At 39.2% G+C, this 23403-nt stretch overlaps 1 protein-coding gene across 13 annotated transcripts in view; it reads right to left on the reverse strand.

The window, feature by feature from the left end:
• MAP7 (microtubule associated protein 7) overlaps positions 1–23403 on the reverse strand; it is a 177436-nt gene that overhangs the window by 96117 nt on the left and 57916 nt on the right. For 2 of the 13 annotated variants that reach the window (XM_059889610.1, XM_015472871.3), the window contains exon 1: positions 3396–3649. In XM_059889610.1, the coding sequence (XP_059745593.1) occupies positions 3396–3417 (22 nt within the window). In that variant the 5' untranslated portion in view covers positions 3418–3649. 13 annotated transcript variants of the gene reach the window in all.

A 23403-nucleotide genomic window follows, 5' to 3' on the forward strand; every position in this document is an offset into this window, starting at 1 on the left:
AAGAAATCTGTCTAATGTGAACAGCTAAATTATGAATAAAATCCACATCAACGTGACTTTAAAACCTAGGATCTTAACCGCTATGCCACAGTGTTTTCTAGATTCATTTTTCAAATATGGCATTAAAAATTGTACCTTACTCTTTTTTATTGTTTTGATGGGGTTTGCCCCTATAATTAGTGATATTCTGACAAATAATAGAATTTAAAGTTATAAAGCACTTAAATTCTCATTTAAGGAAAGAACTTGCACTGTTTTTTAAATCTGTATTCAAGTGACACTGTATAATTTGTTTAATGGATTACAAGTCACTTTCTTGTAATATACACTCACTTGACCATCTTAACTAGATTATGGTAGGTATGCCTGTTGCCCTTTTATAGGGGAGGGGACTGAGACTCAGAGATCAAATGGGATTTGCCCTTGGTTATACAGACTGCCTTAGAATAGAGTTTGAAAACCTGGTCTTTTGACTCTACAGTACAGCAATTTATCTTTATAGAGGCATAGATTCAGTGTAACTTTGAGAATGGCTAGTGATTTGTGAAAGTCTTACTGAACAAGATTCTTAGCTTCTGAAAACTACACCTACATAAAATTCCTGGTAAAGGAGCTGAGTCCACAGGGTTGTATGATGCTTCCGGAGTGTGTGGGAGGGGCTGTCCCTGTGGAGCTGAGCACTGACCTCACCGAGGGTTCAGGGGAGGAGGGAGTTTATTTGGCCTGTGACTTGGCATTTTATCACAAAATTATTTTTCTAGAGTCCTTGATTTACCTATTTTTCATAAAGGAAGTAAACTTTTTGGTTTTCTGCTCTTGGCACATGTCCAACTGAGGACAGTAACATTTTCTACTGACTTTCTTTTCTTCTAAAAGTTGGCACAAACTCTACTTCTGTGTCAACCACAGGATAAATTAGCATGCCCTGGTGCAGATTTTATACAAAACTGTATCTTTGTTATTTTGTGCTTTACAGTGAGAGTAGGCATGGCCTTCCTTACCTTGTTGTCCTCTTGACGACTACGGGGTCGACTCATTAACTTGATAAACTGACTAGGCGCCTACTGGTTGCCAGGCACTGTTGTAGGTGCTTGGGATACAGCCATGAACGACAAGGCCGAAACTCCCTGCCCCTATGGCTCATACTCTAGTGTGGGAGAACACAATAAACATGACAGCCTCAGTTGGTGGGAAGTGCTAACGTGAGAACAGACTGAATGACAATAGATACCTGTTTTTGTCTGGGGTTGGGGGGGCGGGTCACTCTTACAGTTTCTTATAGTTACTCCCAAGCAGCTTGACGTGGCAACAGGCTCTGCTCCCACTGTGGGATGGACTTTCATGAATGAGCTGGAGGGGCTTCGTGAAGTGTACAGAGCAGAGTTCACCCTTCATCTCTACTCCAAATAGAGTTATGGTCTTCACACTGAAATTTTAGTTTATGGAAACGTGAAGCTACTACATCTACTTTTCTAAGGTCTACTCAATATCAAATTAAAAGTTGGAAATTGGAAGAGACTAAAATTGAGTATCTAAGACTAATTTAGAGGACTTTCCTGATGGTCCAGTGGCTAAGACTCCACATCTCCTGTGCAGGGAGTCTGGGTTCGATCCCTGGTCTGGGAACTAGATCCTGCATGCTGCAACTAAGATCCAGTGCAGCCAAATAAATAATTTTTTTAATCTTTTGATTTAAAAAAAGAGAATATTTTAGTATTTTTTAAAAAAGAATTCATATTTTTTAAAAAAGAATAATTTAGTATTTTTAAACCACTTATCTAAGATTTTTTGACCAATTTTCTGGATGAAAAAATTTCTCCCCCTCAATATCAATTTTATCTATTGGATATTTATCCAGTTTTCTTATTGAGTAACCTGTATTTCATTTGATTCAACCAATATTATTTATCACATTTAAATAATTCATTATGAAACCCAATGCTTATTATGCATTAACTGTCTAATCCTAATATTTGAATACTGTATGTAAATATGATTTCCACACAGAAAAGATATTCTTTTCTGACTCATTAAGTACAAAGTTAATTTAAAAGTGAGTTAACTGAACAAATACAAATAATAATACCAGTTTTTTTTTTTTTTTTTTCTGAGAAGCCAGTTAGGTGAGGCATTTTGCCTCTCTTTTAACGTATATACAGCCCTGAAAGTTAGATTATTCCCATTATGCACTGATGATACTGACATACTTATAGAGTATAAATAACTTGTTTGAGGTCGCAAAACTAGTGTCAGAGCTAAAATGTAGGCTTGGATCCAACCCTCAAGATATTTCTAATATGCCTCTTTGGCTCTATATTTTATAATCATAAAATACCAAAAGCAAACCACTAATTTATAGCATAATCCATCTCCTTAATGCTTACTGGATACTGACACTACACACAACTCACTTTTCTTTCCTAGATGTGTTTTTACTATAAAATTTGCAAATATTATCCATGCAAATGAATAGAGGCAATATTTTAAAAGGCAAATAATTTAGTGAATAAAGCATCTTTACCACTCTTAAAATTAAATCTTATAAAGCATCCAGTACATATAGAAAATTCTAGACAAGAAAATACAGTGATAAAAATACCTCTCTAAAATGTAGTCCTTACGATTCTGATCACTATAGTTTTTCCCATAAAGCCTATATGTGAGTTAACTGATTTACATATCATGGAAATGAAAGCATTCCGGTGAGGAAAGATATGAGAGGAAAATGCAGGCAATGTTTTTGACGGTAAAAAAAAAAAAAAAAAACAAAACTAAATAAAAACCGAAGAGGTAGGCAAGAGAAGTATGACCTTTTTTAATCAGCAAAAATCCTCAGCACTCCTCATATTCCCCTAAAGTAGAAAACAATCATTTCTCAAAATCTTCATGATCTAATCCAGATACAGATATTAGAAGCAATAAGAAATCATCAATAAATTATGTGCTACAATGTTCTTTGGACAGCAGTGCAATTGTATGTGTAGCTACCACTGTCTACCTCCGGCACTCAGGAGACCCTAGGAGCTGTTTCAGGGTTTTCACTTTGTGTTTTGCTAAAAGAAGAAAAAAGCACAAACATGGAAAATGGAAAATAATATCATTTGCCTTGAATTTTCATAGAAACTATCCCATGGCTGAAGGACGATAAAGTATAAATCCATCATCTATAGAGCACAAGGAATGTTTCACTTAATTAAAATTCCCACTTCTCTTTCTTAGAACATTAAAACCAAGTCCTCCCTACCCCCCAAAACAAAAAGATCTATTAAAAGATTTCCTACTCTGTACTTTGACCTGTTGAAAGTGTTAGTGTGTCAAACTGAGTTAAAGATTGCCCGATTCCTACATATCCTTATTAAGAAGTTTCGAAACATATTTTGAGTCCAAGAACTTACAGGCCAGTTTAGTGTCTTCCATCCTAAAACCCTTCTTTCTTGAATATGCTGCAACATATCTGCATGTCTCTCTCTTCCTGCTTTGAGTTTCTCAGCCAGGCAAAGACCAAGCGATCAGTGAAGAGACCTTTTAATCATCCCAAGTATTAATATCATCTCTCATGCAGCTCGAGGTGCACTCAGGAAGAAGGCAAAAGGGTGAGGAGACATATGACTCAACAGCCACTGTTTCTAAACAGTAACCTTGTTCACTGAACCAAGTAAAAACTGAGAACGGCTTCTGTTCAAAAGAGCCAGTGAAGCTCGAACGGGTGTGGGCTGGGAGAAGGGGAGGCCTTTCCTGGTTAAGAAATGGCTGTTAAACATCAGTTCAGTCTCAGGGTTTAAAATCAGCCCAGGCCCCAAACAGGATGTGCCTTAAACACATTTGAACAAATGTTTACCAAGATCATCTAAACGGTATTTACTATTTTTCCAAATTCTTCTGCCTTTTGGTTTCCTAATGTACTAAAGATGGCATTTTAAAACCCTGAAGATTATGGCTGTTATTGTTCCCATACCAAATACATCTGAGAGAGGCAATCATTTAGAATCAGTCAAGCAGAGAGACCTCTGTTCTTTTCCTCCCTTCACTGAGAACATTCATGGAGCCGTTGGGAAACCACATGAAATGAAGTTTCACTATCCTTCAGAAGGTCCAGAAGAAATTCTGGAGGTCTTCAAAGTGAAGAGGAAGAATCAATAAACAATCAGTAAAGTTTTAGAAATTATTTCTGGATAAATTAATTATAGGGCCTCAGAAAAAATTTTTAAGCCAGTGATGAGTTTTACATTATGGATTTCGAATTCAACATTTCTATCACAATGTTACCTTTAAAGGTAACAGTCTTTAAAAGGACTTTTTGTCTAGGGACATAGAGGGGAATCTGAGGAGAAACGATCATGTCAAGTCCTCATTGTGCCTTTACAGAATTTCAAACTGTGATATGGGAGTCAGAATACTTGAGTTAAAACGTGAGTTAAAACCAATGAACTTCATGAGTTTGGATGATCCACGGGTCCAATCTGGGAAAGGAAATATGCTGTTGAGAAGAAAACAAATCATTTCAAGCCTCTTTGAGTAGTAGGACTTGCCTCAGTAAAGAGACTGGACACATAGGATTTATAAGATGTAGGAGTTCAAGCATCCACTGGACTTGGCAATGAACCCTTTTTAATGCCCTTGGAACTAAAGACTTACCTAGTAGGAACCAATGGAATACCAGTTGTAGCCAGTACCATCCCAACAGCTCCAGAGGCCTAAGTACCATCATTCCTGCCAACCAGTCCCCTTGCATTTTCAAAAGCAGCTCTGATGCTGGGAAAGATTGAAGGCAGGAGGAGAAATGGGAAACAGAGGATGAGATAGTTGGATGGCATCACCAACTCAATGGACATGAGTTTGAGAAACTCCAGGAGATAGTGAAGGAGAAGTGGAGTGCTGCAGTCCATGGGGTCACAAAGAGTCAGACATGACTTAGTGACTGAACAACATAAACACAGACAGGATCTCTAGTGCAGGAGTTCTCAGCCGTGGTCCTCCTGACCTTTCAGACAGGATAACTCTTCGCTGTGGACTACAGGGGAGGGGATGAGGCTTTAACAGCTTGGCAGCATCCCTGGCCTCTGCCTCCTGTATCTAATAGCACTGCCTGCAGACAGCCCCCTCCTCACAGTCAAGACCATTAAAAAAATTTTTTAAGGCACTGCCAAATGTCCCATGAGGGTCTGGGGCAAGATTACTTCTGGTTAAAGGAAATTACAACTCCGGTGGCACCAAATCCAGATTTCTTTTCTTCTTTCTGCACCTCTGAGCAGGGCTAGTATGGTAGGGAGGCTGGATGGCAAAGCACCTTTCCCAGGTGGGGGAAACATATTTGAATTGCTCCACTGTTCTACTATCTTTTTTCCCTTCCCAAAGACCTTACTGCCTCAGAGACGGACACAGAACTGATTCCATGGGAAAGGGAAGTCAAGGTTCACAACACTGGTACTGTGGATAATAAACACGCCCTCCACATTTCTCTCTGCTCACGTGTGACATAATGGCTGGTATGTGATTTGCCTAAATGTCTCAAGAAGTAGACAAATTCCCAATTCTGTCCAATTAAAGCAATGAAATGCATGACACAGAGTGTATGCTAGCCAAAGAAATATGTTGGTTATTAATTTGTTATTAAAATATCAATCCATTCCCACAATTCTATGCCTATACATTCAATGTGCCTATGCTAAGTCACTTCAGCTGTGTTTGACTCTTTGAGATACCATGGATGGTAGCCTGCCAGGCTCCTCTGTCCATGGGATTCTCCAGGTAAGAGTACTGGAGTGGGCTGCCAGGCCCTCCTCCAGGGGTACATTTAGTAGGGCTCCATAAATGTTAGAACTCATACCCTGAGTTATCTCACAACTCCTTTAAACAGAACAAAGACAGGAATCATGAATTTATCAAATAAAAAAATAACTCCTATTAGCAACTCGAAAAAAAAAATCCTTTCACTTCTTCCCTCAGAATCTTTATATCTATACTTTAGACTCAAATGTAGCTAGCTCAGTTATCTATCTTCCAGTTCATTGAAGATTAGAGGCACCCAGTTTTAAGAGGATAGGGCGGTGTTATATGAACCTCCTAGCTGTTCTCTGGCCGTCCAAATCCTGATTGCCAAAACCCAGTCATCAACACAGCTATGATGTTTCTAGAATACCAATCTGATCCTGTAACTCTTTTAGCGCCTCTGTTTTCTTGGCTCTTGGTGGTCTCAGACACTTGCTTTTCTCACCACACATCAGCAGCACTACTGGCTGCCTGTCTGCTTCGCCTTCTCCTCTCTGGCCTCATGGAGGATGGTGTTTGGCTGCATTTCCCTCGACTTGGCTCTCCTGTCCCCATCAGTTGTGTATATGCTGCCATTACTTCTTGAAGATTCCTCTCTTCCCTTCTTCTGGCTAACTACCACAAGCCTTTTCTCTACCTTCCATCAGCTTCTCAGGAACTCTCCACACTGCCTCCCTGCTGTGGATCCATCCTTCCACACTGCGACCAGCTGTGTGCACATCTGAGGTTTACAGGAAAGAGAAGGGCTGGTGGGGAAAAACTGCCTCACGTGACAGATTGCCATGTGCTGTGCTGTGCTTGTCGCTCAGTCATGTCCAACTCTTTGCCACCCTATGGACTGTAGCCTGCAAGGCTCCTCTGTCCATGGGATTCTCCAGGCAAGAATACTGGAGTGGGTTGCCATGCCCTCCTCCAGGGCATCTTTCCAACTCAGGGATCAAACCCAGGTTGCCCACCCTGCAAGTGGACCCTTTACTGTCTGAGCTTAAGCTATTATTTTCATGATTTCCTATGGCAATCTGTCTAAGCCATGCTTCCCTGGTGGCTCAGAGAGATTGCCATAGGAAATTATAAAAATAATAGCTTAAGCTTGTGGATGGCCTATTAAGTCAGTCATTATTCTAAGGTCCTACACATAAGGATTGGTCTGACCTCGCAAATCACCCTGTTATGCTAAGCTTACTGATGGGGAGACTCAGATATACAGAGTAATTTGGGTGAGCTAGTCAGTGGCAGACTCTCAGTCCCCACACTCTGCTCTATGGCAATCTCTGCCCTCCAGCTAGGTGACTTCTCACTTCCGAGCACCCGGGAGCATCAGACCACTGTCGCCTGCTTAGACAGGAAAGGACTGGTACCATGAGGAGAGAAGACAGGCGGGGAGAGACAGGAGGTGACACTGCATGGAGACAGTGCCCCACTCTCCCCTTAGGAACAACAGGGTGTAACTAAATGGCAGTGCATTCATCCAGAAAAACAGCTGAATGCTAACAAGAGAGGAAAGAGAATAGAGGGTTTTGTTATGTGACGAGTGGCTCAAGGAGATTTCTATGTCCCAGTGCATGGAGCAGTGGGTACGGTAATAATGTGGCATCTGAAACCATAGCTGCCCAGTGAGGGTCTTGGAAAGAGGCACATTTCTAACTACATGCATGGTTACTGTCATTTTCTCGACTACCAGTCTGTTTTTGGCTTCATTTTCAATAACCAGCAAAACTATCAATGCAGAATACTGGCAGATGGATGAAGGCTGTTCAACTTCCGAGAATGGAAATCACTTGGAAAGCTTAGCAAGTTTTACAACGGAATATGTGAATCCTGAGAAATTAAGGGGAAATGAATCTGTTTATTAAATCTAAACTATATCATCCTTAACAAATACAAAGTGTGATACATATTTTGTAATGGGAGCTGGTGAGTTATAAAATTGGCAGAGCAGCTGTAGAACTCTGAGGAATCCACCTTCTCCCCTCTGTGTGCTCATTTATTACCCGCTCACTGACTACCTGCTTTGCTCACCAGCCTCCTAAAATTGCTCTGTGGCTGAGATGATGCTTCATCAGCTCTCTGCTCCATCCTGAGTCCCAACATAAACCTTAAAACTGCAGAGGCCCTCGCCAGGGTAAAGCACGTAGGCAGCTCTTATCTCTGTTTTCTCCCATCTAATCTGCTCACTTACCACTCTGCTTCTTCCTTGTTCTTCTTTCTTTCCTATTTCCGTCCCACCCCCCTCACCCCCTGCCTTAACTTTTTGGCTACTAAGAGAAAAACCAGTTCTTAAAAAATAGGATCTTTCAAGCTGAAGCCAAGAATTCTATGACTGTTTGGGAAAAGCATCTTGGGAACTTGTTTGGGAAATCAGCGATGTTTAGAAGATGGCCCCTCTCATCCACCCGTTCTGCACTTCAGCTGTAACATTTTCAGCCTCCTTGTTCCCTTCAGACTGGCTGCCACAGTGAGAACTGGCACTGGCCAATCTATCCTGTTACTGTCCTGAGTTGAGTGGTTTTAGTACACTGACAGACTCAAGCCCGAAGTCCAGGGGAGATTCTGTCAGTAACCAAGAAGCTCTGTTTAGTCCTGAATGGTGGGTTTTCTCTCCAGTTCCAGAGCTTGTTGCTATACCTGTGCTCCTAAGTGTGTAGTTACACCACCTATCAGATTGAATAGTTGGTGAATCTATTATGCAGGTGTTAAACACATTGTACCCTTCTAAAGCTGTCTGTCCATTTTATCTTCATTTCAAAAATCTGAACAGAAGGCTAGCATATACTTGAACTCTTGGTGAAATTTAAATGTGAATAAACTAGGATATTCATAGATAGAAGAATTCTATGAGACATCTGGTAATGTTTCCACCTTTTTTTTTTTTTTTAAACAAGAGAATTGGGTGATCCAACTTTGTTTTGCACTTCTTAACAGGGGGAGGTGTGTGTATGTGTGTGCATGTAATGATGAATATATAAATATATAGATGAAGATCTAGTTGTTCTATCAAATAATTGAGAGAACATGGGTAGACTAAGCCTTTAGGCTGAAAAGATAATGCTCTTATAGTGTATTATCATTATTTATAAGAATTTAAAATATGTTTCTAAACATATTTTACACATAAAACTTTTTTATTAAAAAATCACATATACTGTATTTTATTACCTCAATTATCAAAATGGCACAGTTTAAAATCTTGTTATTTGGTAGAATTTAGTGTTTATCTACTATAAAATACTGAGACCATGGCTATTGCTATTTTAAGGGGCAAATACTGAGAAATAGGGAGAAGAAAATGGCACCCACTCCAGTATTCTTGCCTGGAGAATCCCATGGACAGAGGAGTCTGGTGGGTACAGTCCATGTGGTCACAAGGAGTCGGACGGACATGACTGAGCGACTTTCACTTCACTTAGAAATAGATTTCATTTGTTTCATATTTAGTTGAAAAGTAAAAGCAGATTCATTTTATAAAGGAATTTATGCTTTTTGTTGAAGTTTTCAATAGCTACATATCAGATTTGTTACACATAACTCATTAAAAGACCCAGTTTCTCAGCTCATTATCTTCTACAAATTGATTTAATCATGGCCAGTCTTATTTGAAAATATGTGAACTGCTTCTAACCCCAATATCAGTCTAGGAATACTGTAGCCTACCACTTTTTCCAAGATCCCTTCTTTATCTTAATTCTTGTTTATTTTTCCTCATTTCCTTTGGGTTCAACAAGTAGTAGGCTTTGGGAGAATATTTGTTAATTTCAACCGTTATATAGTGACCAGCACTCTGTTTTCTTTTCCTTCCCAATAGATATCTTGGCTCATTCTCTTTCCCGTTTAGGTTGTCCTCAGAGGCCATAATCTTTAAGATCCTGGAAGAAGAAAATTCTGTTTTTCAGCCCCCCATTTATTAGTACCTTGGATAGTGACAAAAGCTACAAGAGTTGGTTATTTAGGAAAACTCACTCAATTCAGTTAAAAATGTACTCCACACACAAATGTTTTCTTTCAGGGAGTACGTTATAGCAATGCTTGTCTGTTTCTCAAAATCCATATTTGCACTGCCCTGGAATCTTCCATGACCTCAAATTGCGGAAACAATTTTCTTTCATGTCAACACTTCCCAGGAAGGGACAAAGCTATACTTAACAAATGAGATACTTTTAGTTTACACTGAAATCTTTCCCCTTAGCTGTAATCAAACTTGCTCAAGCCTCTTCCTACCCAACTCTAGGCATGTCACCAGCTATAACCAGTTTTCCTGTGCCACTTGTGAAGCATGTTAGTTTAAGGATAATTGTAACAAAAAATCGCTATGCTTGAGGCAACAGTTCTAATACTAAACACTTCAGCAAAATCAAGTTTTCAGGTCTAGATTTTGGGTGCTGAAACTGCTAAAAAGGGTCAGCTATTTTTCAGTGGGAAAAAAAAAAGTCTCTGCCAAAATTCTCTAAGCATTTTTAATGACTTCTCAAAAATTTAAATGTCCACATCCATGTGGGAAATTTGTAAACAAATATCATCTGAACTTTCCATCTTTTGTTGTCAATTCCTGTAAGTTAATTACAATGTATTTTAGAGAGGATTTCACTGCCAGTGGAGGATTAATGGGGTAGTCTGACAGCTGGAGTCCTGAATTAGATCAGAAATTAAAATAAGGAACTTGACCTAGTTTCTAAAGGGATATTTGTTAATTTTCTCAACCCAAACCAATGCAATCTTTCAGGTATTTGCCTTCAGAATCTGGAGCCAAAATGTCAAAGGTTTTATTGCAGAGAACTAAAATATACATCCATACATGCAAGGAACTCTTGTAAAACACAACTTTGAATTTACAAAAACAATTTGACGTTTCCTTTTTTTGTACAGTCGACCTTCTATAGCTGCACGTTCTATATCCGTGGATTCAACCAACCACACACAGAAAATCATCCTCAAAAAAAGAAACCCAGGAAGTTTCAAAAAGCAAAACTTGAATTTGCCACATATTGTGCATTGTATTTATAACTATTTACTTAGCATTTGCATTGTATTAGGCATTATACGTAATCAAAGGTGATTTAAAGTACACAGAGGATGTGCTAGGTTATGCAAATACTATGCTATTAAATATCAGGAAATTGCACATTTGTGGATTCTGGTATCCCTGAAGCCGGATTTGTGTCCTAGAACCAAGCCTCTGTGGATACTGAAGAATGACCATATTCCAGACTATGAGCACTCACTCCTCTCCCACTTTCCAGCTCCAGACATTACACCGTCCTCAGGAGAAATGTCATAAAGAAGTTGGGGAATGGAGGGATGTAAAAATGTCAAGTGTGATATATCCAAAGTACAAATTCTTATTTTATAATCTAATTTACATGCAAGATCAGACTATAAAACATTTATGGCCCTGTGGCAAATCACTAGGAAACAAGAGTATTCAAGTTTTGCAGCTTTCTGCTATGACACAGAATAGAGTTTAGTCTACTTGGAAAATCTCAATGGCTCAGGGGGTAAAGAATCCCCCTGCAATGCAGGAAACACAGGAGACCTGGGTTCAATCCCTCAGTCAGGAAGACCCCCTGGAGGAGGAAAGGCAACCCTTGCCTGAGAAATCCCATGGACAGAGGAGCCTGGCAGGCAATAGCCCACTGAGTCACAAAGAGTCAGACAAGACTGAGCACATGGCGCATGCACACGTGACACACCAGGCAGACAGCTTAGTCTCAAACAAGCATCACCACTTCATCTCCACCGTCAGCTTCAAAACCGGTCTCACCACTGCCAGTCTCTCCTCTTTAATTCCTGTGATCCATTAGACTAGTTGCCTTAAAAACCGGCTTCAGCAGCTTATTCCCCTGCTCAAGTATCTATCATGTCTCCCAAATACCTTCCCAATTAAAGCACGGCAATGTTTCCACGGACTTTGAGAATTTTTTCCCATGGCTCCCTCAGATAGCCCATGTTTTTACAAAATGGATGCATTTGCTGTCCCTTTGACATGTCTCGGGATTTCCTTTCCTTTCCCTTTCCTGTTCACTTCTTCTTCCTGTGTGGAATGTCTCTTCAGTCATCTCTGTTAAGAAGCAAGGCAAATACCCTCATCCTCTATGAATTCTATCTGGATTCTCCCCAGACAGAAGAGCTTGCCCCCATCCTAAGCCATAAACACATCAATTACACTTCTCTAACAGCACTGCCTTCAGAGGGGAGTTATCAGACTCATCCATCTACTTCTTCAAAGGCTCTCTGGGTAACTAAAGCTCAAGAAACACACTAAACTGCAATGACGTAGCTTCTAGTTATATAGGTCAATTTCAGTGCTGCTGCTGCTGCTGCTAAGTCGCTTCAGTCGTGTCCGACTCTGTGCGACCCCATAGACGGCAGCCCACCAGGCTTCCCCGTCCCTGGGATTCTCCAGGCAAGAACACTGGAGTGGGTTGCCATTTCCCTCTCCAATGCATGAAAGTGAAAAGTGAAAGTGAAGTCGCTCAGTCGTGTCCTACTCCTCACGACCCCATGGACTGCAGCCCACCAGGCTTCTTCGTCCATGGGATCTTCCAGGCAGAAGTACTGGAGTGGGGTGCCATTGCCTTCTCTGATTTCAGTGCTACTGGAGTATGTATTTCAGAAGATTATAAATTAGATGATAAACATTAAGTGTAGAAAACAGAAAATAAAAATAGGCACAAAATATTTAAGATAAGTTGCAATCTCAAAATTCAGATATTACCACTGTTAACATTTTAGTTATTTGCTCCTGAAGATTTTTTAATCTTTAATTTGCATATATATTAAACAAAAAAAAGGAAGCTTTTTACATAATATTATCTTGGAATCTATTTTATACTCTGGACATTTTCCCAGGTCAACTATGTTCCAAATAAACCATTGTTAATGGTTGCACCCATTCCAGTCCATCTTAGTTCGCTGATTCCTAGAATGTCGACGGTCACCTTAGAAGAAATGGAGTAGCCATCATGATCAACAAAAGAGTCTGAAATGCAGTACTTGGATGCAATCTCAAAAACGACAGAATGATCTCTGTCCATTTCCAAGGCAAACCATTCAATATCACAGTAATCCAGGTCTATGCCCCAACCAGTAATGCTGAAGAAGCTGAAGTTGAACAGTTCTATGAAGACCTACAAGACCTTTTAGAACTAACACCCAAAAAAGATGTCCTTTTCATTATAGTGGACTGGAATGCAAAAGTAGGAAGTCAAGAAACACAGGGAGTAACAGGCAAATTTGGCCTTGGAACACACTGGTCATAGCAAACACCCTCTTCCAACAACACAAGAGAAGACTCTACACATGAACATCACCAGATGGTCAACACTGAAATCAGACTGATTATATTCTTTGCAAAGATGGAGAAGCTCTATACAGTCAGCAAAAGCAAGACCGGGAGTTGACTGTGGCTCAGATCATGAACTCCTCATTGCTAAATTCAGACTTAAATTAAAGAAAGTAGGGAAAACCACTAGACCATTCAAGTATGACCTAAATCAAATTCCTTATGATTATACAGTGGAAGTGAGAAATAGATTTAAGGGACTAGATCTGATAGAGTGCCTGATGAACTATGGACTGAGGTTCGTGACATTATACAGGAGACAGGGATCAAGACGATCCCCATAGAAAAGAAATGCAAAAAAGCAAAATGGCTGTCTGAGGAGGCCTTACAAATAGCTGTGAAAAGAAGAGAAGCAAAAAGCAAAGGAGAAAAGGAAAGATATAAGCATCTGAATGCAGAGTTCCAAAAAATAGCAAGGAGAGATAAGAAAGCCTTCCTCAGCGATCAATGCAAAGAAATACAGGAAAACAACAGAATGGGAAAGACTAGAGATCTCTTCAAGAAAATTAGAGATACCAAAGGAACATTTCATGCAAAAGATGGGCTCGATAAAGGACAGAAATGGTATGGACCTAACAGAAGCAGAAGATATTAAGAAGAGGTGGCAAGAATACACAGAAAAACTGTACAAAAAAGATCTTCATGACCCAGATAATCACGATGGTGTGATCACTCACCTAGAGCCAGACATCCTGGAATGTGAAGTCAAGTGGGCCTTAGAAAGCATCACTACGAACAAAGCTAGTGGAGGTGATGGAATTCCAGGGGAGCTATTTCAAATCCTGGAAGATGATGCTATGAAAGTGCTGCACTCAATATGCCAGCAAATTTGGACAACTCAGCAGTGGCCACAGGACTGGAAAAGGTCAGTTTTCATTCCAATTCCAAAGAAAAGCAATGCCAAAGAATGCTCAAACTACTGCACAACTGCACTCATCTCACACGCTAGTAAAGTAATGCTCAAAATTCTCCAAGCCAGGCTTCAGCAATACGTGAACCATGAATGAACTTCCAGATGTTCAAGCTGGTTTTAGAAAAGGCAGAGGAACCAGAGATCAAATTGCCAACATCCGCTGGATCATGGAAAAAGCAAGAGAGTTCCAGAAAAACATCTATTTCTGCTTTATTGACTATGCCAAAGCCTTTGACTGTGTGGCTCACAATAAACTGTGGAAAATTCTCAAAGAGATGGGCATGCCAGACCACCTGACCTGCCTCTTGAGAAACCTATATGCAGGTCAGGAAGCAACAGTTAGAACTGCACATGGAACAACAAATTGGTTCCAAATAGGAAAAGGAGTTCGTCAAGGCTGTATATTGTCACCCTGCTTATTTAACTTCTATGCAGAGTACATCATGAGAAACGCTGGGCTGGAAGAAGCACAAGCTGGAATCAAGACTGCCAGAAGAAATATCAATAACCTCAGATATGCAGATGACACCACCCTTATGGCAGAAAGTGAAGAGGAACTAAAAAGCCTCTTGATGAAAGTGAAAAAGGAGAGTGAAAAAGTTGGCTTAAAGCTCAACATTCAGAAAACGAAGATCATGGCATCTGTTCCCATCACTTCATTGGAAATAGATGGGGAAACAGTGGAAACAGTGTCAGATTTTCTTTTCTGGGGCTCCAAAATCACTGCAGATGGTGACTGCAGCCATGAAATTAAAAGATGCTTACTCCTTGGAAGGAAAGTTATGACCAACCTAGATAGCATATTGAAAAGCAGAGACATTATTTTGCCAACAAAGGTCCGTCTAGTCAAGGTTATGGTTTTTCCAGTGGTCATGTATGGATGTGAAAGTTGGACTGTGAAGAAAGCTGAGTGCCGAAGAATTGATGCTTTTGAACTGTGGTGTTGGAGAAGACTCTTGAGAGTCCCTTGGACTTCAAGGAGATCCAACCAGTCCATTCTAAAGGAGATCAGTCCTGGGTGTTCTTTGGAAGGAATGATGATAAAACTGAAACTCCAACATTTTGGCCACCTCATGCGAAGAATTGACTCACTGGAAAAGACTCTGATGCTGGGAGGGATTGGAGGCAGGAGGAGAAGGGGACAACAGAGGATGAGATGGCTGGATGGCATCACCAACTCAATGGACATGAGTTTGGGTAAACTCCACGAGTTGGTGATGGACAGGGAGGCCTGGCGTGCTGCGATTCATGGGGTCGCAAAGAGTCGGACACGACTGAGCAACTGAACTGAACTGAATGGGTTGCACAATACTGAAATAACACAATATATGTAGCGGACTCTCCAACTTTTAAGTTGTTTCTCATTCCTTGATATTATTAACAAGGTTGACTATAGAGTTTCACAAATCTTAACAATGTCTGAAGGACAAATTCTAAAATAGAATTGCTGAACCTTTGGTTAGGAATGTTTTAAAATGGTTTCGAATTTTTAAATGATACATTTCACCAAAGAGAGCCTTTTCCACCGTATCCTCAGATAGTAGCAATACATTCACTAATTCATTTGTTATCTGACAAGTACTTACTATGTGCCAGGCAATGTTCAAGACTCTTCCATCCCATGGATGTAGATGAACAATGCATGAGACAAGAGATCGATAAATCAGATCAACATTGGCAATGAAACAATACTGGGTGGGACAGGAGATGCCAGGTAGAATGACCAGGGAGGGGTTTCTGAGGAAGTAGCAGTACAGAAGGTTAAGGAGGATCCACTCAGCCCAAAAGCCAAGGAAAGGGAGTTTCAAAGAGAGACAGAGGGATGAGTAAGTGTAAAGGTCCTGAGGCCAGGGTGAGCAATGAGGATTAAGAGAATGAAAAGAAAATCAACTGGATTAAAATGTGGTCAGAAGGAAGAAAAGCAGCGAACTGCAGCTCATAAAAAATCCAAATTATCCAAATGTATCACTAAGTTGTGTCTGTCTCTTTGCAACCCTTTGGACTGTAGCCTGTCAGGTTCCTCTGCCATGGGGTTTCCCAGGCAAGAATAGAATACTAGAGCGGGTTGGCATTGCCTCCTCCAGGGGGTCTGCCCAACCCAGGGATAGAACCTGTGTCTCCTGTATTGCAGGTGGATTCTTTACCCATGTGAACCATCGGGGAAGATTCTTGTAGTTCATAATAAGGATTTTAATATAATTTTTAAATTTTTTTTTAATTTTTTATTTTATCTTTAAACTTTACAATATTGTATTAGTTTTGCCAAATATCGAAATGAATACTAAAATTGATGGGAAGCCAGCCATTGGCAAGTGACAAGTTTTAAGCAGAGAAGAGCCAGAATCAGATCTATAATTTTAAAAGGTCACTAGCTGCTGTGTAGAAGGACATTGACTGGGGGCTGAGGTGTCCATGGAAGGGCAAGACCAGCTCAGTTACTAATGATACAATCTGGGGCGAGCACATATGATTTGTACCAGGAATGGTGATGGACATAAGTAAACAGGTTTGATATATTTTGGAGGTAATGCCAACAGGACTCATTGATGGATTCAATGTGGAAGGAAAAATTAAACATGACATGTAGGCATTTGGTTGAACATCTATTAAGACAGAGCTGACTGAGGATCAAACATGCTTCAGGAGAACAGAATTATCATATGACTCAGGAATTCCATTCCTGAGTCATATACATGCCCCTCCCACAAAAAAAAAAAAAAACCCAAACACTCCATTAATTGAAAAAGATACACGAACCCCAATGTTCATAGCCGCATTGTTTGCAATTGCCACCCTATGGAAGTACCTTATGTGTCCATCAACAGATGAATAGATAACGAAGATGTGGTATATAAATACAATGGAATACTACTCAACCATAAAAAGAAAGAAATTTTGCCATTTGCAACAACATGTGGACTTAGAAGGCATTATAATAAGTGAAGTAAGTCAAACAGAGAAAGACAAATACTGTATGATCTTATACACGGAATCTAAAAAGGACAACAAAGTAGTGAATAAACAAAAAAGCAGCAGACACAGATACACAGAACAAAGTAGTGGTTATCACTGGGGAGAGCGGTAGGGGAAGGGGCAGCACAGAGGTAGTGAGAAAAGGGGTTAGTCTGGGATTATATGAAGCCATGTATGTGAAACTTTTCAAAACCACGATGCACTGCAGAATTTAAAGAATCTTTCATTCAACAATAATTTTTTTAAATTTTATTTTATTTTTAAACTTTACAATATTGTATTAGTTTTGCCAAATATCGAAGTGAATCCGCCAATAATAATTTTTTTAAAAAAACATCAAAATTTAAAATCTGTGATGTGATAAGCCAGGATGCTATCACATTATTTTTCTCTATTTTGCATCTTCTTGTACATACAAGTTTTTCTGATTTTTTTTTTACTATGTCTTTATACATAAACTTGAATTGTACATTAGATTGTAAAGGGAACTGCTCAAAGTTAGGAATGGTTTTAAAGCTTTGATACCTAGCACCGAAAATAATTTCCTGGATGGCATTACCAATTTCCTCTCACCAACACTGTGCAAGAATTACTACCAAGTTGCACTGCTTATTCTCACTAGAAACAAATAAAAATAAATCTTGGCATAGTATTTATTAAAGGTTGTAAACGTAAGTAATATCATTGAGCCTATAAGAGAATTAGCATTTTTGGAGAAAGTATTAGTACTAATTTAAAATAAGTATTGCCAGTACATGTTAGATCTAAAAAAAGCATTCCTGTTGAAAACAGCAAGGGCTCAAACTATAGCTATGACTATTAGTTACTATTAGGTACTGAAAACAAGTCAACTTTGAGTTGTTACTGGTCTCTAAATTTTCTTTAAAATAATAAATATACTGCTACAGATCATTGTGTTGAAGTTCCTGAGATTTAAAAAATCTGCTAAAAAATGCACCAGAGGTTTTGGTATAAAAAATTACAGTTATTAGGCTTCCCTGGTGGCTCAGTGGTAATGAATCTGTCTGTTGATTCAGGAGACATGGGTTCAATCCCTGATCCGTGAAGATCCCACATGCCGCAGAGCACAGCCCATGAACCATAACTATTGAGCCCATGCTCTAGAGCCCGGGAACCTCAACTACTGAGCCCATGTGCCACAACTACGAAGCCCACATTCGCGGAGCCCAGGTTCCTCAATGAGAGAAGCCAGCACACCACAACTAGGGAGCAGCCCCCAGTTGCCACAACTAGAGAGAAGTCCAAGCAGCAACACAGACCCAAACAGCCAAAAATAAACAAAATCATCAAAAATCACAATTATTATAGAAGGTATATGATAAGGCTGGTCTAGTCAACTTAATCTGGTATGCACTATCAAAAGATCCTGCGTGGCTTCTGTCACTAGCATGTATGTGACATGAAGCAAGTCATTACTCTCCAGAGTTGCACTGTCCAATATAGTAATCACCAGCCACATGCAATGATGCAATGTCTTAGTATACACACACATACACACGTAACTTCACAGAGCTTGACCTGCTGACAGCCTAGAGGTAACCATGAGCACAGCTAGCGCATTTCTTCAGCCATGAGCACAGCTAGCACCCAAATCTTGGATTATAAAATATCATTTTCCACTGTAACGAACCAGGGCTCTCCTACAATAATGGAAGATTGCAAGGCTGAGTCAAAGAAAGATGAGTTGATAACATCTTGTGCCAGAGGGGAAAGATGTGCTTAAAGAATAATAAAGATGCATTAAAAGGAGACAGGAGCCAGCCTCAAAGGGATCCCACTGGCCAAATCTGGGACAGTTTGAGCATCAGAATAAATACACAAAAGTGTTCAAATCTACAGAGTAAAATAAATATCCATGAGTCCACACTGGTAAACAAGTAAGAGAAAGGAAAGGTCTTCCCTACAGTAGAAAGCTAACTAGTAAATGTAGAGGGAATGGTGAATTAGAAAATTACTATTTGGCAACCAACTGTTTCAGGCAAGAATCACTGATTCTAAAACTGAGATGAATATAAGAGGAAGAACAGAATATTTACACAGCCTCAAGTACCTCCCCACAAGACATGTATTAATTACAAAGCAAGATAAGTAAGCTGATAGTAGAGAAACCTGGAAGACATCACCTTCACACAGTGATGCAGGGTATCACCAGAATTGGGATAAATCAACACTGTGACTCGTGGCAGATAAACTGAGGACTAAGTACCACTTCTCTGGCATTCCTGCCAGACATATGTAACCTAAATCCAACCATGAGGAAACATTAGGCAAACCCCATTTGAGAATATCCTACAAAAATAACTGGCCTGAATGCTTTAAAAATGTAGCATGAACTACTGACTCAGAGAAAGTAAGACTGGGAGGAAGTGAGAGTCAACAGGCACAATAACTGAATACAATGCATGACCCTGGCTCATCTTCTGCTATAAAGGACATCTCTGGAATAAATGGTGAAATATGAGTAAGGTCTGCAGCTTAGACAACACTGTTCTATCAGTGATAATCTTAACTGTGATAAATGGAATATGGTAATGGGCTTCCCAGGCGGTGCAGTGGTAAAGAATCTGCCTGCCAGTACAGGAGACGCAAGAGATGTGGGTTTTTTATCCTTGGGTCGGGAATATCCCCTGGAAGAGCAAATGGCAACCCACTCCAGTATTTTCACCAAGAAAATTCCATGAACAGAGGAGTCTGGCGGGCTACAGTCCATGGGGCCACAAAGAACTGGACACAACTGAGTGACTGAACACGCACACACAAGCACATATGGCTATATAAAAGACAATGCTTGCTTTTAAAAAGGAGAGAGAAAGGATTAAAAAGAAATCTTCCAAAATGTTAATATTTGGAGAATCTGAGTGAAGGGCACATGGGAATTCCTAGCAGTACTATGACTACAACTTTTCAGCTTTTCTGTAGATCTGACACTGTGTGGGGGTAAAATTTTTTTAAAAACCAAGGCTACTGAATTCCTATTTGTTCTTGATAGTTTTAAAAAATTAATGTAACTTCTGACTCATTTACTAACAGGAACATTAATTAAAACTGGAAAAATCTGAATGTAAAACACAAAGCTTTCTGAAAATATACTATATATAATATATAATATTTTCTTCAAATTAGAGTATAAGATACACAGCAAAAGCAAGCACCTTACCTATTTTATTCTTCCTTCCAATTATAACTGTCTTGGTATAAAATGCAGATGAAATTTAAAAATCTATTCCTTTATACAGTGGTCCACCCTCAGATATTTTTAACCTTTTTTTTTTCTTCCAGAAGAAAAAAATTCAATTTGTTTTGACCAGATGGTAAAAAAAAACCTTTCATATGCTTAATGTTAAACTGGCTAAAAATAAATAGGAAAATTGAGCAAAGAGCAATTTGAGGGTGAACTAGCTGGCCCTTTGTGGTAGAAGGAAATGGAATCTGGTATCCGGAGCAGCAGGACATGAGCTGGGAGAATTTCAGGGAGCAATTTCCCGACACCATGCATCAATTGACTTGAGATTCTTATTAACTCAAGCTAAGCCCTGAAAGCTAAGTCCAGCTCTACTAAATCAGCATTCCCCTCCCAGGAACAAGACAGACCTCAAATCTGGCTCAAAAACTGTTGTTAAACAAAAAGCCAAAAAAAAAAAAGCTTTTCATACTTTTTCCCCTAAAGTAAGATAAAAGCTAACGAAATATTCTCTTAAAAAGTAAAATAGCATGATTTTGAATTAGGGAGTAGAAGCTACTTTAGTTGGATCTTAGCATCATTTAGCATGTTATGATTATCAGAGCCAATTGTAATTACAGAAAACAATCTCATTTCTTTCTCCCCATTTCCTTCTCTTCTCTGAAATGATCATTCAGTATATAAGGATTTATGTATTTAGTGTTGTCTTTGCCAGCTAAATTAACAAATTTTAGACTGAATTCCTCTGCTTCCTTTGTCAATAACTCACACAAAAGAAATACCTAGGTAGAGGAAGTGTTTCTTAATCTACTATGTGATGTGTTTTATGTATGCATATGCTTGAGTAGTTATATACTTAAAAAACTGGGAGATAAAGAAATCTTAACTATTTAAGTGATTCTTTAACTGTAACTCATGTGATGATATTCTTAATCACTTATTAAAAACTTATACTATTGCTAAAGAGCGTGCCTCAAGTGATGTTTCTCACAACTGGGGTTCTGATGTAAATGCACTTGGAAAACAGCATGAACTAATTCTTATTTTGAAGAATTACAACATATATTAAATGTTGTGAGGAAGCCCTTAGTAAGTAACCAATTTAATAAGGGTCTCCCAAATTTACTTGACCAAAGGTCTTTTTGGGGGGCAATATTTTTTAATCTGGGGTAGGTCTGGGTTACGTTTTATAAGTCTGGGTTACATTTACAAATGTCATTACAGTGTTTAAAAGTTAAGATTGTTAAAGGCTCCTCTTTAATAGACACAAATAATGCTATTTCAACATGACATTTCTCTTAAAAGGAAAACTATGTAGCAGTAAATTCTCTTTGTAGGTCAAGCGTACTGGGATAGCATATTGATCATGAATTTAGGGGAAATCAAATTTAGAGGTCACCTGATTGCCTTAATAGAGCATAACTAAATTTGATGACTTAATGATTAATCCCACTAAAAGTTTATTATTATTATTATTTTTAAAATACAAATCCATAATGCATTTTCAAAGAAGGCAAAAATAGACATTAAACTCCATTTGTAGGCTCCACAAGTCTGTTGCGGATGAAAGTTTTTTTTCTTCTTCCTAGAACCCTGTGAAACATCAAGTACATCTAATGGACCAATTAAAGTGATAAACCATCACAGCCTGTTCACTGTTATATCCAAATAAGCCATTCTAAGAACAAGTACAGCTAATTGCAAATGAAAATTCCCCCTAAATTCTGGATGTCAGAAAGACTGGGGCAGCTATCAGCTCAGCTCATGAAAAGGCCATGAGAAATCCCCAAAAGTAGGCAGAATCCAGACAATATCTATTAGGGGAAAAAAAAAAAACTTCTGGAGGGCAAGGGAAGAAAAGAGAAGAAAATGAGATTCGAATCCGTCATAAGATATCATGAAAAATCATGAACACCAGAATGGAAGCTCCCTCGTTAGAAGAACAAGAACAGGACAGAGGCCTTCACACTAAGATGCGGCACCCGTCCTGGAAACAGAGATCTTTAAGCCTCTAAATAATGTGAGTGTACCTACTTCGTTTTCAAATTAAATCCTTGGTACATAATTTCACTAATAGCAGCCATATGGGAAGCATCTGTAGCTCTTCTCAATTCTAATTTTCATACACAGAAGAAACACCGGCAAAAATAGCCCACAGTCTGTCACCGAGGCACTGCAGACTGACCTAGTTAGATCAGCAGGCTGTGTGCATCTGAGCTGGCTTAATCCTGACCCAGCGTCGAGGCTGCCCTGTGCCCCAGAGCTCAGGCCTTAGGGTTCACCCGGTCTTCACAGTTCATGAGCTTATAGTTGAGAGGTCATTCTCGCATCTCTGAGACCATTTTAGTGCGGATCTGAGTGAATCACCAACAGACAGTCCCAAATCAACTCTTTGAACCAGGGGGATTTCTGAAATCACTAAAGAATTGTAACAAAGATTTAAACAAAAACCCATAACAATATTAAACTGAAAATGCTAAAATGGGAAAATATCAAAAATACCTATCATACATGTGGCCATGTATGATAGGTAACATGTAATTCACATGTGAACATGTAATTCACAAAAGTAAAAGGCTAACAAGCATGTAAGAATTAACATCAGTTATTAAATGAATGCAAAACATCATTTCCTTGCCTATAAAATTAACAGAAATTTCAAATAAGAGAATATTTACTGTAACTATTTTAGAAAAATGTTTCAAAAATGTTTGACACTAAATGGAAAAGAAAACAGTTTGCAAAACCACATATATTCAACAATACACACACGAGTTTCTAAAAACTACATGTTCACACACACACACAAAACGTGAACAGATATATATGTAGACGGTAGGATTATAGATGATTTAAAAATGAGCTTTCCTTGTGGCTCAGCTGGTAAAGAATACACCCGCAATGTGGGAGACCTGGGTTCCATCCTGGGTTGGGAAGATGCCCTGGAGAAGGGAAAGGCTACCCACTCCAGTATTCCGGCCTGGAGAATTCCATGGACTGTGTAGTCCATGAGGTCGCAAAGAGGCCGACACAACTGAGCAACTGTCGCTTTCACTTTCAACAACAAGCTTAATCCTTTTCTGCATTTTTTAAGTGTCTTACAATATGTATTACTTTTACTATCAGAAATATGTATGTGATATTTAAGGTGTTTAGACAGTAACCAGTAAGAAATGCTTGGAGCCTATTTCTGTTCATGATTTTCTGTGC

Source organism: Bos taurus, chromosome 9 (genome assembly GCF_002263795.3).
Source record: "Bos taurus isolate L1 Dominette 01449 registration number 42190680 breed Hereford chromosome 9, ARS-UCD2.0, whole genome shotgun sequence".
In the NCBI taxonomy this organism is placed as follows: Eukaryota; Metazoa; Chordata; class Mammalia; order Artiodactyla; family Bovidae; genus Bos; species Bos taurus.